The sequence below is a fragment of the Charadrius vociferus genome, unplaced genomic scaffold (assembly GCF_000708025.1).
Source record: "Charadrius vociferus isolate BGI_N301 unplaced genomic scaffold, ASM70802v2 scaffold72, whole genome shotgun sequence".
Taxonomy (NCBI): domain Eukaryota; kingdom Metazoa; phylum Chordata; class Aves; order Charadriiformes; family Charadriidae; genus Charadrius; species Charadrius vociferus.
The window spans coordinates 172649-186859 of record NW_009647830.1 but is presented as its reverse complement, the minus strand read 5'-3'; the positions used below and the strand labels follow the sequence as shown (position 1 = coordinate 186859).

The 14211-nt window shown below is 41.5% G+C and overlaps 1 protein-coding gene across 1 annotated transcript in view; it reads left to right on the top strand.

The window, feature by feature from the left end:
- The window catches only part of SLC17A8 (solute carrier family 17 (vesicular glutamate transporter), member 8), a 29904-nt gene that overhangs the window by 4898 nt on the left and 10795 nt on the right, over positions 1-14211 (top strand). Inside the window, 4 exon segments of the mRNA XM_009882577.1 lie at positions 2475-2727; positions 7166-7284; positions 12469-12583; positions 13050-13137. Coding sequence (XP_009880879.1) covers positions 2475-2727; positions 7166-7284; positions 12469-12583; positions 13050-13137 — 575 coding nt within the window.

The window sequence follows — 14211 nt, the reverse complement described above, 5'->3', positions numbered from 1 at the left end:
AATTAAATTACTTCTTTTGGTTTGTTAATAACTCTTTTGAGATTACAGCCATTCTAAAAATAATTATTTAATTGTCTTTTCACTTCCTGAGGTCTTTATTTCTGATATTTTATTCAGTTTACGCCTACCTATATTAGCACACAGAGCATGGAATATATGGTGTCTTCTTTTTAAAGTGCCTGACTGCGTTACTCTCTGTACTCTCATTTCACTAACAAATGCTGTTTCCCTGCCAGTGAATCATAAGATCTCAATCACCTTCAATAACACCACAGTAATATCACGTTTCCTGTGTTACCTCGCTTTAATGCAAAGTCTTCCCTCCAGCCTGACAATGAGCTAATGATCTAACTTTGCAGTTAGCACAGCTTTGAGCAAGGGATTAAATCAAATAATCCCGGGGGTTCCCTTCTGGCCCCAAACACTCTGATTCTAGTGTTTCTTAGAAATGTGAGCTGACGGACTGTAATATGCTTTTTTTTTTTTCTTTTTGCTAAAACTAAGGTTGAAGTAATGGTTTTATGATACGATGTGAAAAGAAATAATATAGTAAATGATGCACCAGTTAGCCTGTAGCTCTAAAGAGTTAGAAATGCTGAGATTTTTAAGTGAAACTTCACATTGGAAAGATATATTTAAGTTCACAGGCAGCAACCCAGGAAGCCATACTTACCACCTATTTTTGTAAAACCTTTAGTGTAGAGTACTGTCTGTTAGATTACGGGTAGTACATTAGATTTACAGCAACTGGAGAAAGCTGTGATTAAACCAACACTGCTCTCCCAAAAGACCCAACCAGCTACTGTGTAGATCAGCCAGGTGTAGCCCATCCATGTATGGTCTGTCAACATTTCTTTATAGTGGAAAACCGAAGTGCATTAGTTTTCAAATACACTCAGCCAGATGTGTGAAAGAAGGAAATAAGTTACTCCTTATCAGAAAAGAGTGAATGAAATCATTTCATCATCTTATACGGGAAGCTGGGCTTCCTTTAGATTAAGTAACTGTTCATATTTTCACAGTAATGAGCGTAACTCCATGGCAGACACAGAAGGGGCTGGATCCTGAGCCCACTGCTTCACAGCAATGCCAAAACTGAAAGGCTTCGTAATGCAGCTGCTGATTGATGCCTCCCTTTAGTAAACACTTAACCTTAAGCTCGTGGGTAGCGTTCAGTGGGTTTGTCGTGTATTTAAAGCTAACCATGTGCTTAAGGGTTTCAGTATGTCAGAAAACCCATATTCTGCGTTTGAAACAAATGCATGGGAAGTTAATGTTAGGCAAGGAAGTATTTTGCTCCTGTCCAGGGGTGCGCGTTCAGTTCTTTCTCTCATCATCTTTTCTACCTGAGACATTCCCTGGTTCTGCAGCACGGGATGTTAATAGTTCCGATCAGAGAGCAAAGTAATTTTTAATTGCACTATAGTGCAATTCCAGATTATATGGAAGTGCCATTTTGTTTAATATGAATCTCTCAGCTGGGGTGCTTGTAGGAAAAGGAAAGGCTGGATACGCAAAGCTGGAGGAGCAGCGCTCCCATGTTAGTTGGTGCCTGGTGGGCAACCTCCCGCAGGCTGAAATGTCTGGGTACCATTTGCTCCTATCCCGAGTAAATGGGAGAGCCCACATCCCTGGCACCTTTCCTCCCAGTTCCTCCCATCCGCGCTGCAGTTGCCACACCAAATTTGATCCCAGGCAAAGCCCTTTCAGCCTCTGCTGCTGAAGAATGGTGAATCAACGGCCCAGGAAGTTGCTGCCTTCCTTCAGATCTCATTTAATATTAAGTATTTTACACAAAGGGGCAACGCGTTCAACAATAGGAGTTGCAGGGGTTCACTTTGCAATGACCTAAGTCTTTGTAGTGAGAGGACGTTTCAGAGAAGGGGGGGCACGTGGCTTCAAATCCCTTCAGGCAGAGAAATTCTGGGCCTTGGTCTTTTACATCTTAAATAGGAGCTCTGATGTAGGGGCCTTTTCTCCTCTTCAGTGTAGCCCTGGTTTTTGTCTCACAGCTGAAAACAAATTCACAGGGAGTTTTGGGCTGAGCAAAACCATGCTTTGTGCTGTATTTGCCCTTTTCTTGAAACCTACTGCCAGCTCTGCTTAGTGGATCTAATTAGAAATTATGATTAATTTCTTCATATGTATATTTTCCTAATAACCAGCAGAATTTATCACAACAGAGCCCAGTTTAACTCCCACAATTATGTTCATGAATAGCCTGTGAACATTTTTCCAGCTAGCTGTCGGGCTGGGTGGCTCAGATTCACAAACCTGGGAAGTCGTTCACGAAAAAGCGTAGTCTATGCTGACCTTTCACAGCCTGCCCAGCATTAGCTCATCACACCACCAAGAGACAAACGCCTCTCAAGGAGATGACTTAGCAGCCGACTGGAGCACGTAAGTGCCCATCTACGTTTCAGCAAATTTTACTGAGATGGTAATTTTCGTTTTCTCTTTCTTCACCCGTTTAGGAAAATCGATGGCACCAACGTCGAGGAGGATCACATTGAGCTGACGGAAGAGGGGCGGCCCGTGCAGGCAAGCACCCGCAAGCCGGCACCGTGCGACTGCTACTGCTGCGGGCTGCCCAAGCGCTACATCATTGCCATAATGAGCGGTCTGGGCTTTTGCATCTCCTTCGGAATTAGGTGCAACCTGGGTGTTGCCATCGTGGAAATGGTGAACAATAACACTGTTTATGTTAATGGGAAACCAGAGCTGCAGGTGAGAAAACATCTTCCTTTCACTGTTGTGAGCAGACCCCATTGCAAAATCATCCAAGTGCCACATATCAAAAAGTATTGTGTATACATAGGTCAAAACCAGAGACATGTGAATCTGGATTCACACAGATGTGTAGGTGCTTAATTCCAATTTAGGTCTCTAAGTCACATTAAAAATCTGTAAGATCTGACTGTTTGCAATATCATAGGGGACGTAAGTAGCAGAAATGAGAACTGAATTGGCTTGCATGTCTCTCAGGTCCCTGATCTTTCAGTCATACACAGATATTTTTTTTGCGGTGGCAGAAGCTTTTACTATTTGCTGTCTCTCAGGCAAGCATGCTCTGATGCTACTGCAGAAGGTATTATTAATTGTTGTATGTAGTGCTGCACTCACTCTATTCAGACAGTAGATGACTTTCAAGACCTTAAAGTAGTCACTGGTAATAAGGTAACAGGTTTTTACAGGTTGTTGATAATGTGGACTGCTGTCTAGAGTTATTCAGAGCTAGGTGCCAAGCAATTTTCAAATTTGCAGTAGATGGCATGTGGTTCACAGCAGATGTCTACAAGTCTTTAACAACGCACCCAAGGAACTGCAGGTTCAATGCATACTTTAGTTTCCCCAGTCCTGCCTTGGTATATGGCTGTGATATCACGTATACCTTTATGGACTTTATGAACTTGAACCTTTACATTTGCTCTACTTGTAGACTTATTGTTGGATATTTTGAGGATATTTTTGTCCTAACAAATTATTCACAGGAATATTGACTGTTACCTGATTATTCCCCACGTGCTGAGGTCTGGGAGAAAAGGCACTACAGAAGGACAAAGTATCATCTGACCCTCCCAGGGAATGGAGGCTTCCCCCAGCCCAATGGTAGCCTTTGTTTGTCACCACATTCGCTAAAACAAAACACATCTCCCAGAAAGGCAGATGCCTTTTGTCATGTTTCTAGAGATGAATGAAAAGCTGTGCAATTATTCAGAAGCTTTTCTCCCTGATGTTTTAACTTTTGGTAAAGAAAAGTGCAGAAAGCATCTACAGCAAATTTACAAATTTAAGAGTATGGCTGCCTGCATGACTTGTGGTCATAGGAGCTGTTGATCTGCAAAGACTGGAGATGATGCTTATGATTCTAGTGCTGGGGATTAAATAAATCTTTCTTCCCTTCTCACATTATGCCATGGCCAGCGCTTCAGTGTGTTTCTCTCCCCTTCCTAGCTATCAAGTAGAGTGTTTCTAATCAGACTCAATAAACCCCAAAAAGATTTACCAAAGTGAATGAAGAGTTTCCTAGTGGGGAGCAACTCTGTGGAAAGGGACCTGGGGGTCCTGGTGGACAACAAGCTCAATATGAGTGAAGAGTTGTCCTGGTTTGAGCAACACAGAATTAATTTCTCTTTCAGAAATTTTACTTTTCAGTAAGATCTCTTCTAATGCTTGGGAAAACTCTTTTTAGAAGACTCTAGTGTTACTTTATAGCCAGCTATGCTATGTGGGTTTCAAGGTCTCTGTGTTTTCAAGCTCACCAGGTGCAGAGATGAGGAGGAGCAAGACCTGGGCACTTGACCCAAGCTGGTCAACAGCATTATTTCATACCATGCATGTCACATTCAATATAAATTAGGAAGCATACTGAGAAGTGCTCTCTCTCCCTTAATGGCTGCAATGCTGAGATCTTCTTGCCCTGGTGCCGGAACCCTGAGCCCTTTCCTTCCTCCTGAAGCTGTAGCACTCACAGTGCCCAACATTTGCTGTCACTGCTGGGAGCGCACAGCTTCCTACTGATAGAATTGGCTGAGTGTAATCCTCGTATATTTTATATTGGTATTGGGATCAATATTGGTTCTTTAGTGTTATTAATGTTAATTATCTAGTCTTATGCTATTAAATCTGTTTATATTTCAACCCCCGTGTTTCCTTGTTTTTTCCTGATTCCCCTTCCCAGGTGGGGAGGGGTCATCGGGTGATAGAATACTTGTGTAAACAACAATAAATTTTTGTGGGTTTTTCAAACCATAACAACAGTGTGCTGCAGCAGCAATGAAAGGCAACAGGATGCTGGGTTGCATCACCAAGGGCATCGCCAGCAGAGATAAAGAAGTCATTATCCCACTCTACTCAGTGCTTGTCAGGCCACACCTGGAATATTGTGTTCAGTTTTGGTCCCCACTGTACAAAAAAGACGTGGACAGGCTGGAGAGGGTCCAGAGAAGGGCCACAAAGATGATCAAGGGACTGAGAAGCCTCCCATATGAGGAAAGGCTGAGTACTGGGTTTGTTCAGCCTTGAGAAAAGAAGGTTTAAGGGAGACCTTACCACCACATTCCAGTATTTAAAGGGTGGCTACAAAGAAGATGGAGACTCCCTTTTTACAAGGAGTCAGATGGAAAAGAGGAGGGGTAATGGCTACAAGTTACTCCAGGGGAGAGTCTGACTGGACACAAGAGGAAAATTTTTCACAGTGTGAACAATCAGCCATTGGAATAATCTCCCCAGGGAAGGGGTGGCTTGCCCAACATTGGACACTTTTAAGATTCAGCTGACTGTGCTTTTGCCAAGAAAGGTGGGACCAGATGATCCTTGAGGGCCCTTCCAACTTGGTATTCTATGATTCTAGTTCTTCCTCATCTGCAGTCTCCTCTGACCAGCTCCTGCTACTTAGACTTGCTGCTGAATTTGTATTTATTCAGTCTATTTCCTGCTCCCTGTGGTGGTGCCAGGACTTCCTGGTTCTGCGCTTCACCCCAGTGCAAGAGAAAGGCCTGCATAGTTTGGGAAGCTCAGAAGAGGTAGTTTGGGGAAATTCAGACAAGCCTCAAATTATTCTGTTTGGGCATGAGTACCTCCTGATACAGGAACTTTTTCCATGTCTCATGGTGTTTCTGACTTCAGAAATTAACACTACCTAGGAACTAAGCTGGAAATCACTTGATTTAAAACAGAAATGTAACTCAGCATAGGAAAGTGGGTCTCTTGTCAGAATGCATATTGATGACGAGGGAACTCCTTTAGCCCTTTGTAAACAAGCCTGGCTAATGAACACCATCTTTCTCCCTGCAGGTCAAATGAGGAGCTGTTTTTTAATTTGCTTGTTTGGGAAAAAAAAATCAACCTACTGGGGAAAACTGGTTCTTCTTTTTATACACAGGAAGTAATACAGAAAAAAGAGGCGTTAAGGTTTATCGTGCTATTTTTCATTTTTCCACAGTGTTTTAGTGACAATTTTAATTCAGAATCTAAAAGACATCTGTGCTACTTCCTCACACGATGCTTAGCCACCTTTCCCTGCTGTGTGATTAGCATAAAAATGATCATGAAGAAAAACATCATGGTGTTTCTTTGCTCCAAAACAGCTCTTCTGAACTGAGGGTTCAAGGAGGAAAAGTTGGCACTGTTGACCTTACATCAGTGTAATTATACTGAGCCAAGCCCTGTCTGACCTCCCAGAACTGAGGGCAGAAGGAGCACCTTGGATCCACCTTTCTTTTCTTCACTTCCTCTATGTTTTGCCCTGGGCTTTGGCTGTCCCTCCTCTGAACAAAGTATATCAAACAGGGTCATCAGAGGACAGAAATGTCCTTATTCAGGAAGAGCCTTGAAAAGACTGAAACTGCTCGGTATCCAAGGACGAGGTGCATGGTGAAAGCATCCCTCTTGGCTGCAGACGTTTTTGGCTAGGAACCCTCCATGACCAGTCTGTGGGTGGCCTTCTGTATCCAAATCCAGCCTTACAACTGGCATCACTTTTAGTAAAAGATAAACTAGTCAGCTAGCTAGTGTGTTACCTAGTTTTATTTCCAGATTGCCTTGTCTTCAGATGTTACACTGTTATGGTTTGAGGAACCCACAACAATTTATTGTCATGTAGACATTTATTCTATTACCCACCTCTATCACCGTCTCCCTCCCCCATTTCGTGCTCCCATGCCACTTAACGCAGATGGTGGATGGTCAGATTTTGGCCCTGACAAGGAGAACCGTGGATAAGCCTGACCAGGAAGCTGATGGACCCAAAGGACCTAAGGAGCCTTGATAATCTTGGGGAAATGGATATGTCTATTGAAAAGCATCAGGTCCTTGTTATAACACTGAGCAGGCTTGAAAACAAAGGTTTCAGGACTAAGCAGCCCAGGGGGAAGCAGCGACAAGTGGCAAAGATGAAGGTCCTGTGTTAGCTGCCTTCTGGCTGAAATCTTTCCCCCTCCTATCCACCTGACTGAAAGTGAGAGCAAAAGCAGTAATCTCACATGGGAATCTGACATCCTTTTGCCTTAACTGGGGGGTTTCAAGCTCAGCAACACCAGCCAGCAAAAAGAGGCCGCCTTGATTGAGAGGATGGGGTGACTTCTGTGTGACTTCCAAACAGTGGTTGTCTTACAATGAATATGGCTTCATCATAAAACATTTTTTTTTTCTGTTTCCTTTACAGAAAGCCCAGTTCAACTGGGATCCAGAGACGGTGGGACTCATTCATGGCTCTTTTTTCTGGGGTTACATTGTGACACAAATTCCAGGAGGGTTCATCTCAAACAAATTGGCTGCTAACAGGTAAGAAAACAATAACCAAAAGAATTCAGCTTTACAGCCTGATGACTGTTTTACACTGTTTGAATGATGTTTACCAAAACAGTGAATTAATGTTTCAGAAATACACATCTGAAACTGAATGTGCAGTATTTATTTCTATAATCAAAAATGGGACTAGATTTCCATTATGGGTCTCTTGGTGACTCTTCCAATTTTCTTTGTTCATGTCAAATATTTACACATTTCTTCTCTAAACAATAATGCTTTCTGGAGAGTGTTAGAAAAATCACACCTAATGCTTCAGACCATGATTGTGTCATTTGTCTTTCAGAAGTTGCTTTAGCGCTTTTTATCTCAATTTAACACCAAACAAGAATATTCCCACAAAATTTGACCTTTCTCCTTAAAAAATTCCCTATGGACTGAAGCTGGGCATGTTGGAACTACAGAACAATTTATGTACTGAAGACACAAATCTATCCTCATGAACACAGATATCCTCGCCATGGCTGATACAGTACTGATTGGAATTAGGATTGCCTAGAACTTCTAATAAAGCCTCGTGGTTTCTGTTTGGTGAACTCTGAGCATCTATACAGATTTCTTCTATGCTCATTGTGTTTGTGGGCTGATTTTTTTTTTTTTTTAATTCAACTACTTTTGAAAATGAGAGTAAGAAAAGTAGCTAATTTTGCCAAAGCTAACTTTGGTTTTGGTCTTTACTTCAAAAAGGCTTCAGAACTTGGAACACGATATCAAGAGAGAGGTAGGTTGTCTGAAGACAGCTGGTTGTGAATGAGCTCATGAGATGTGCATTGCGATCTTCAGATAAAAAAGATGGTTGGTACTCATTTCATCCTCTGCAAACAAGACGTGACATCTACAAATGCTTTCAGAATTGGAAATGGTCTTTAAGACCAGTTATATATTGTTTTGCTCCAAAGTGAAATATTTTGCTCTCTACATTCTGGAAAGAGCTATAGGGATTATAAGCACTGCCTATGCATTCTTCCCACCCATATGCCTTTAAGGAAATGATTCCAGGACAGAGAATTACCGAGAAGTTCAGTCCCAACTCCCCTCTGTCCATAACCAAAAGTTACTCAGAGTTCAGTTTGCACTGCTTCTTCAGCACTATTAACATCCTCAATTATTTATTTCTCTACCACACAAAAGTGCCTCAGCAGAGTATTTTTCCATCTGCCAAATAAGCCAAACAAATTAGCTAAGCTTAACCATTTCCCCAGCCTTTCTAGTCTTGCCATCAGCTTTTTCAGCAGAAGGGCCCCAAAACACAGATGTGTACACTGTTGGCTGAATAATTCAGCATATTATTAGTTTGGCTTTTGTCTCCTTAATTTGCTTGCAAGCAGTAAAATCAACTATGTTGACACTGTAACTCAATGTATTCTGTCAGCAGACTACTTCCTTAGGTACGTGTTGTGCATATGCACAGAAAGCTGTATTTCTGCCCCCATGAGCTTTTCAGACTGGATCTAACGCTATACTACAACTTCATATTATGGATTTGACTATTGTAACTGGGTTTAGGAGTAGAATTTGCTGAGGAACAACAATATCCCAAAAGCTGAGCTCAAAGAGAATTTCTGTTTGCAGTAACAGGATTCACAGGTCTGGCTAACGCCATATTTTCCTTTTATTCCTTGCTTACCCAACCAATTGGGTAGATTCACCAGTGGTTCAGAGGGGTCGCTTGCTAAGGCACAGGGCAGGAAACCAAGAGATCTGGGGCCAGTCTGTGAACCCACCACCCCTAGAAAGACCAATGTTTTCTCTTGTCCCAGCTGCACTCTGGCAAGATGTATTATTCTATCCTGTTCCTGACATTACAGATTTAGATACAGACTCTTTTGTCACCTGTTTAAATCCTGCTCAGCACTGTGCAACCTCGAACATACATGGACACCCCCACCCCAGACTCTTCTTTAATGCAAATAATTATCTGTAATAATTTGGGATTCAAATGGATCTCAGAACAGCTGAAAATATTGAGTGCTTTATGGTTTTGCACGAAAACTATCTAACACTTGTAATTTGCTTTATACATTTGTCCAAATTTGTGTAGGTCTGCATTCCACCAAGAAGTTCATGAACCATTTTGTGACACTATCCCTTTAACTTGCTGCCTATCCTCAAGCATGCATCTAAACGTAATTTCATCGCTGTTTGGTGGTGACAATGATACATGAAACATAAGGCACATCCTGATACTGATTTTCAGTACCAACACCATGCTGGGCAGAGGAGTCCATCGCTGAAGAAGTCTGTTTTGATCCCAAAGTGGCAGGTGGCCGGGGATCATGGCAGTGAGGAGAGAAGAATATGCGAATGAATTGAAAAGAACTGCGATACTTTTAGTCATGGTGGGGACCAATTTCTTGGGATAAATGGCATCGAGCTGCTGGAAAGATGCTGCCTTTTTGTGAAAACACTACTCAACCTCTTAAATAGTAGCAGAAAAGTGACTGGTTCTGACTCAGTATAAATGATGTATTTACAACCTGGGCATATTAAGAGTTGGTGCTAGATGAAGTAGCAGAGACTGGAAATTCAGTCTTCAGAGCTAGTTGTTTGGATAATTAAACACATTCCCTTTCTTACAGCTTACTCTTTCACATGCGTATTAATTTACATAATTTACTGTAGTTCCCTGAGACTGTCAATAGCATAATTATAACAGACCTGATATTTCTATTAGTGGCAAGGAAGCAAAGTGCAAAACTCTTTTCTTCACTGATCACAATAGAGAGCTAAGTAATATTTATTTCTCAGTGAAATGTTTACTTGGCTTTGAAAGCAGTCTCCTAAATGTCAAGATATGATCATAAGCTTTGTATTCTAGTTCAGATTTTCAGACTGCTTTCTATATAAATCCATTCCTTTGTCAGTTCTCTCCACCAGTCTACCCAACCTCTTTTCTTTTGTCTTTATCTGTTGAGTGCTTTCTTGTCATTCAGATATGAGCTGTCTCAGCATGGACTGTTGTTTTTGTCAATAGGTGCAGAGAATTTAGATAAAAGTGTTCATCTCTGACTGTAGATTCTTGGCGCTATAATACTACCATTAATCCTACTGTGAATAATAAGACCAGATTCAAAATATGAAGTGACGTATATTCCCTGTGAATAAGTTTTCAAAAAGAGACCAAAATGCAAATAATTGAAATCCTTATTTTTTTTTAAAAAAAAGAAGACAAGCATGGCAACAAAAGGTTTTAAAATTTTATAAATATTTTGAAGTGGACCACGATAAACAGTGTAATAAGATCTGTGTATGTCTTTGGCAGAAAAATTAAAAGGGAGAGAGACACTGCTGTTGTCCAAATCACATGATTTCTGATCAAATATCCGTCTAACACCATTAATTTATCAGAAGGGAGCTTAATGTGTCTTTCTGAAATGCTACACGCATAACAATACAATTGAAAGCTTGTTAAATGTCACTGAATTTGAGTCGTTTGAAAAAGGAACGTAAATTATGGTCCACAACCAGCAGCATGCTGCTCGCTAACATCAGCGTAGCTAGGAGTTGGGGGCCTTGAACAAAAGAGGCTGCTTTATTCTCAGCGTGTCACCTTGAACCTTGGAGCAAGACAGGGCAGCTTTGGGCTGACCTCCCTTATCCTCAGTGCTGTGGTCCCCAGGGCCACCAACTGCCACAAGCTTGTGCAGAATGAAAGATCTCCCACACAAAGGCAGTCTGCAGGGATCCAGGCATGGTTGTTTTGAATTGCAGACAACACAAAGGATACAGTAAACTACTGAGGATTAGTAGTAATCCATTCAATTTAAATGGTGCTTGGTCGGTGTGGAGAAGTCCTACTGACAGTTCTGATATTTTTCAGTGCTGTCACAGGATCTTAGAGGGGATCCTCATGTATATCAGCTTCCACAGACACTCTTAATATTCAGAGAGTGCATGATGCAGCTATTGAACCCCATTTGTTGCACAGAAAGGAAACCTGAGGCTTCAGTCAGCCAGATGTGAAGATATATGAAATCTAATCAATCAAGCACAACTCATTCCTACTAATGGTAGTAATTTCAATGACTGTTCCAGTGGGTTGTTCCCAGTCTCTTTGTCGGTTTCCAGTGGTGTTTTTTGTGGTGCATCAGCCTCAGTTTTCAAATGAGCTCCCCAGATGTCCTTTCACGACCTGGACACCCAGGGACATGTTTCTCTTGCACTGCAGCATCAGTGTCTGGCAAACCTGCAGCCCGTGCCATACTGAAATGACTGCCCCTGTAGCCCGGCTGCCTTTCATGTCTAGTGTCACTGTTGTTTATTATTGACACAGGGTGGTGGTTGAGCACTACTCCTCACTTAAACGTAGGAAAGCCCATCTCCGTGTTAGGAAAAGCTCCCACAGACTGCGGTGAGTGAGGCAGACACGGCTTTGAGTGTTTCCCCGGGGCCTCAGAGTGGCCTGGACTTTCAGGAATGCTGCTTGTATCCATTACCACAACACAAAGGTTCCTGCTGCCTGTTTCTCTAATGGGTGCTAACATTTGGGAGGCTGCAAACTATTTCCCAAAGGCACTGGGCCCCAGGTGCATTTAGAGCCTCAACTGACTTGTTCCCAGCTGCAGCAAGTGCTCTTCCCAAGCAGGGTAACAAAATGTTCATATCATGTTTTTTCACAGAGGTTGTCCTGTAGAAATGTCCCTCCTGTGTCACAGTCACAAAGGACACTTGTAGCTGTTATTTAGAGAAGAGACATTGGAAAGGAGTTGATCTTTAGCAGCCCTGTTATACATTATAGCAGAAGCCAGTGGAACTAATCAGCACACACCCATGTTCAGAGAGGCATTTAAACCTGGTTTAAGTTAAACCCGATTGATATAACACAATTGAAATACTTCCCAGGATAGGAATGTTTCTTTCAGGTCAGGACTCATATAAACAGCTTAGCCCCCAGTACCAGCACCCATATCTGTTCCTCTGATACAAAGAAAAATCTGGCACCTTTGTTTAAGTATGTATAAAACCTCTATTCCATTCAGAGATGAAAATGTACTGACCATATGGGGATTTACCCCCTTTTGCCAATAAGAGGCTTTTACAAGTATTTGTGTTGGTGAGATTGTGGTATGTGAGATGGTCTTTGCTACTGTACCCAAGAACAGCATCACTTCTGAAAAGTGGCAATAACTATATTCACTTTCCTGCTAATTTTTTCTACAGGGTATTTGGAGCAGCTATCTTTCTAACATCTACTCTGAACATGTTCATCCCTTCTGCAGCAAGAGTTCATTACGGCTGTGTGATGTTTGTAAGGATTCTGCAAGGTCTGGTGGAGGTAGGAGCATTCACCATTTTAGTCCTTTCATATATCACTTCTTTTTGGAGATTTGGTTCGAAAAAATAGTAAGATCTTTTGGTCAAGTTTTCTGATCAATCTACATTTTTACTTGTTACTCACACTTAGGATGACAATTTTTTAATCATACAGATTTATATTTTAAAGTTTACTTAAAATGAAATAAGCAGTTTAAGTTTCTGGTACTGCAGTATTTTAGTTTACTTTTGCCATCCACTGCATGTACAAAACAGCATTTTTACCTCAGAACACATTACCATTCAAGTGATCATCCAAATTTGTTTGACATGTTCATACCCAAACAACAGAGCTCTTCCAGGCTTACTTAACCCTTCCTACATCATTCCACGGTGGCAAACAGCTAGACAGGTTGAATACTGTCAGCAACTGCTTGAAGTAGGAATGTAGTGAAAGCCAATTATATGATGTGTGAAATGTCTGCCAGGGCGTCACCTACCCAGCCTGCCATGGGATGTGGAGTAAGTGGGCTCCTCCGCTGGAGAGAAGCAGGTTGGCCACCACGTCGTTCTGTGGTAAGCTGATAGGCTTATATGGTTTATGTAAGTACATATTCCTATTAGACATATTTTATTAATATCATTATTTAAGAGAAATGCAAACCCTCTGCCCTTTGCTGCATTCAGTTTGTACTCTGAGCTCAAGAACCTGAGATTCTTTTTGTTTCTTATGTCACCATTTTACCATTTAAAGCCAACCCTCAGAATGACTCTTATGGTAAACTAGAAGTGGTCTAGAGGTGCATATGAGAGAAATCACGCTTTTTTTTTTTTTTCCCCTTTGCTCTATCTTTAGGGATTCCATTTATTATACATATTGAATTGACCCTCCTAAGCAAACATGCACTTAAAAAAATTATTTTAAAAGGACTTGTATAGTTTAGGCTGACTGCTCAATATACTGTAGTGGAAATGATGCAACTTGTTGCCACCGGATGTTCTGCTTCACTTTGTTTTCAATTATGATCAGGCTTGTACTTTGATCTCTTCTCTGGGTCCCTTTCCAATGCTGACAGCTGGCCTTCTGGAAGATGGCTTGTGAGAAATTTCAGAAGACTTTGGGGAGACAAAAGCAGTGGAAAGATGGGAAAAATCAAACTCTCATTCCCTTTGGAATGTTTCTAGCCTCTGGCAAGAGCCTTAAACCTTGTTATGAAGCAAGGAGCAGGAAAAATACTGAGGTTTTACACTTTCTTCTTCAAGGAAGATACCCTCTTTTTGCTTACAGCCACACTAATGAAAAGAAAAAAAAAAAAACAAACAAAAAAAGGTTTTCAACTATTAATTCCATTTTCCAAGTAGCAGTTTTTGCCACAGATCACTCTGTGCTACCACAGTTTCTTGCCAGAAAAGTGTACTGTGAGTGTCACACCTGTCTGGCCCTTTTCCAGCTCTAGTTTGAGCTGTTCCGACCTCACACACTCTCCTACCTAATATCTTCACCTTCTTTTGGTAATCCTGCAATCTTCAATTAGCTGCTAATTCCAGGGAAAACAATGAATGTTAGCATCTCCTTACCATCTCCACGCTGGGTTTGGGTAGATGTAAGGAAGGTAAGGCATAATCCAAATGTAGTCCCTCTGCCATTTT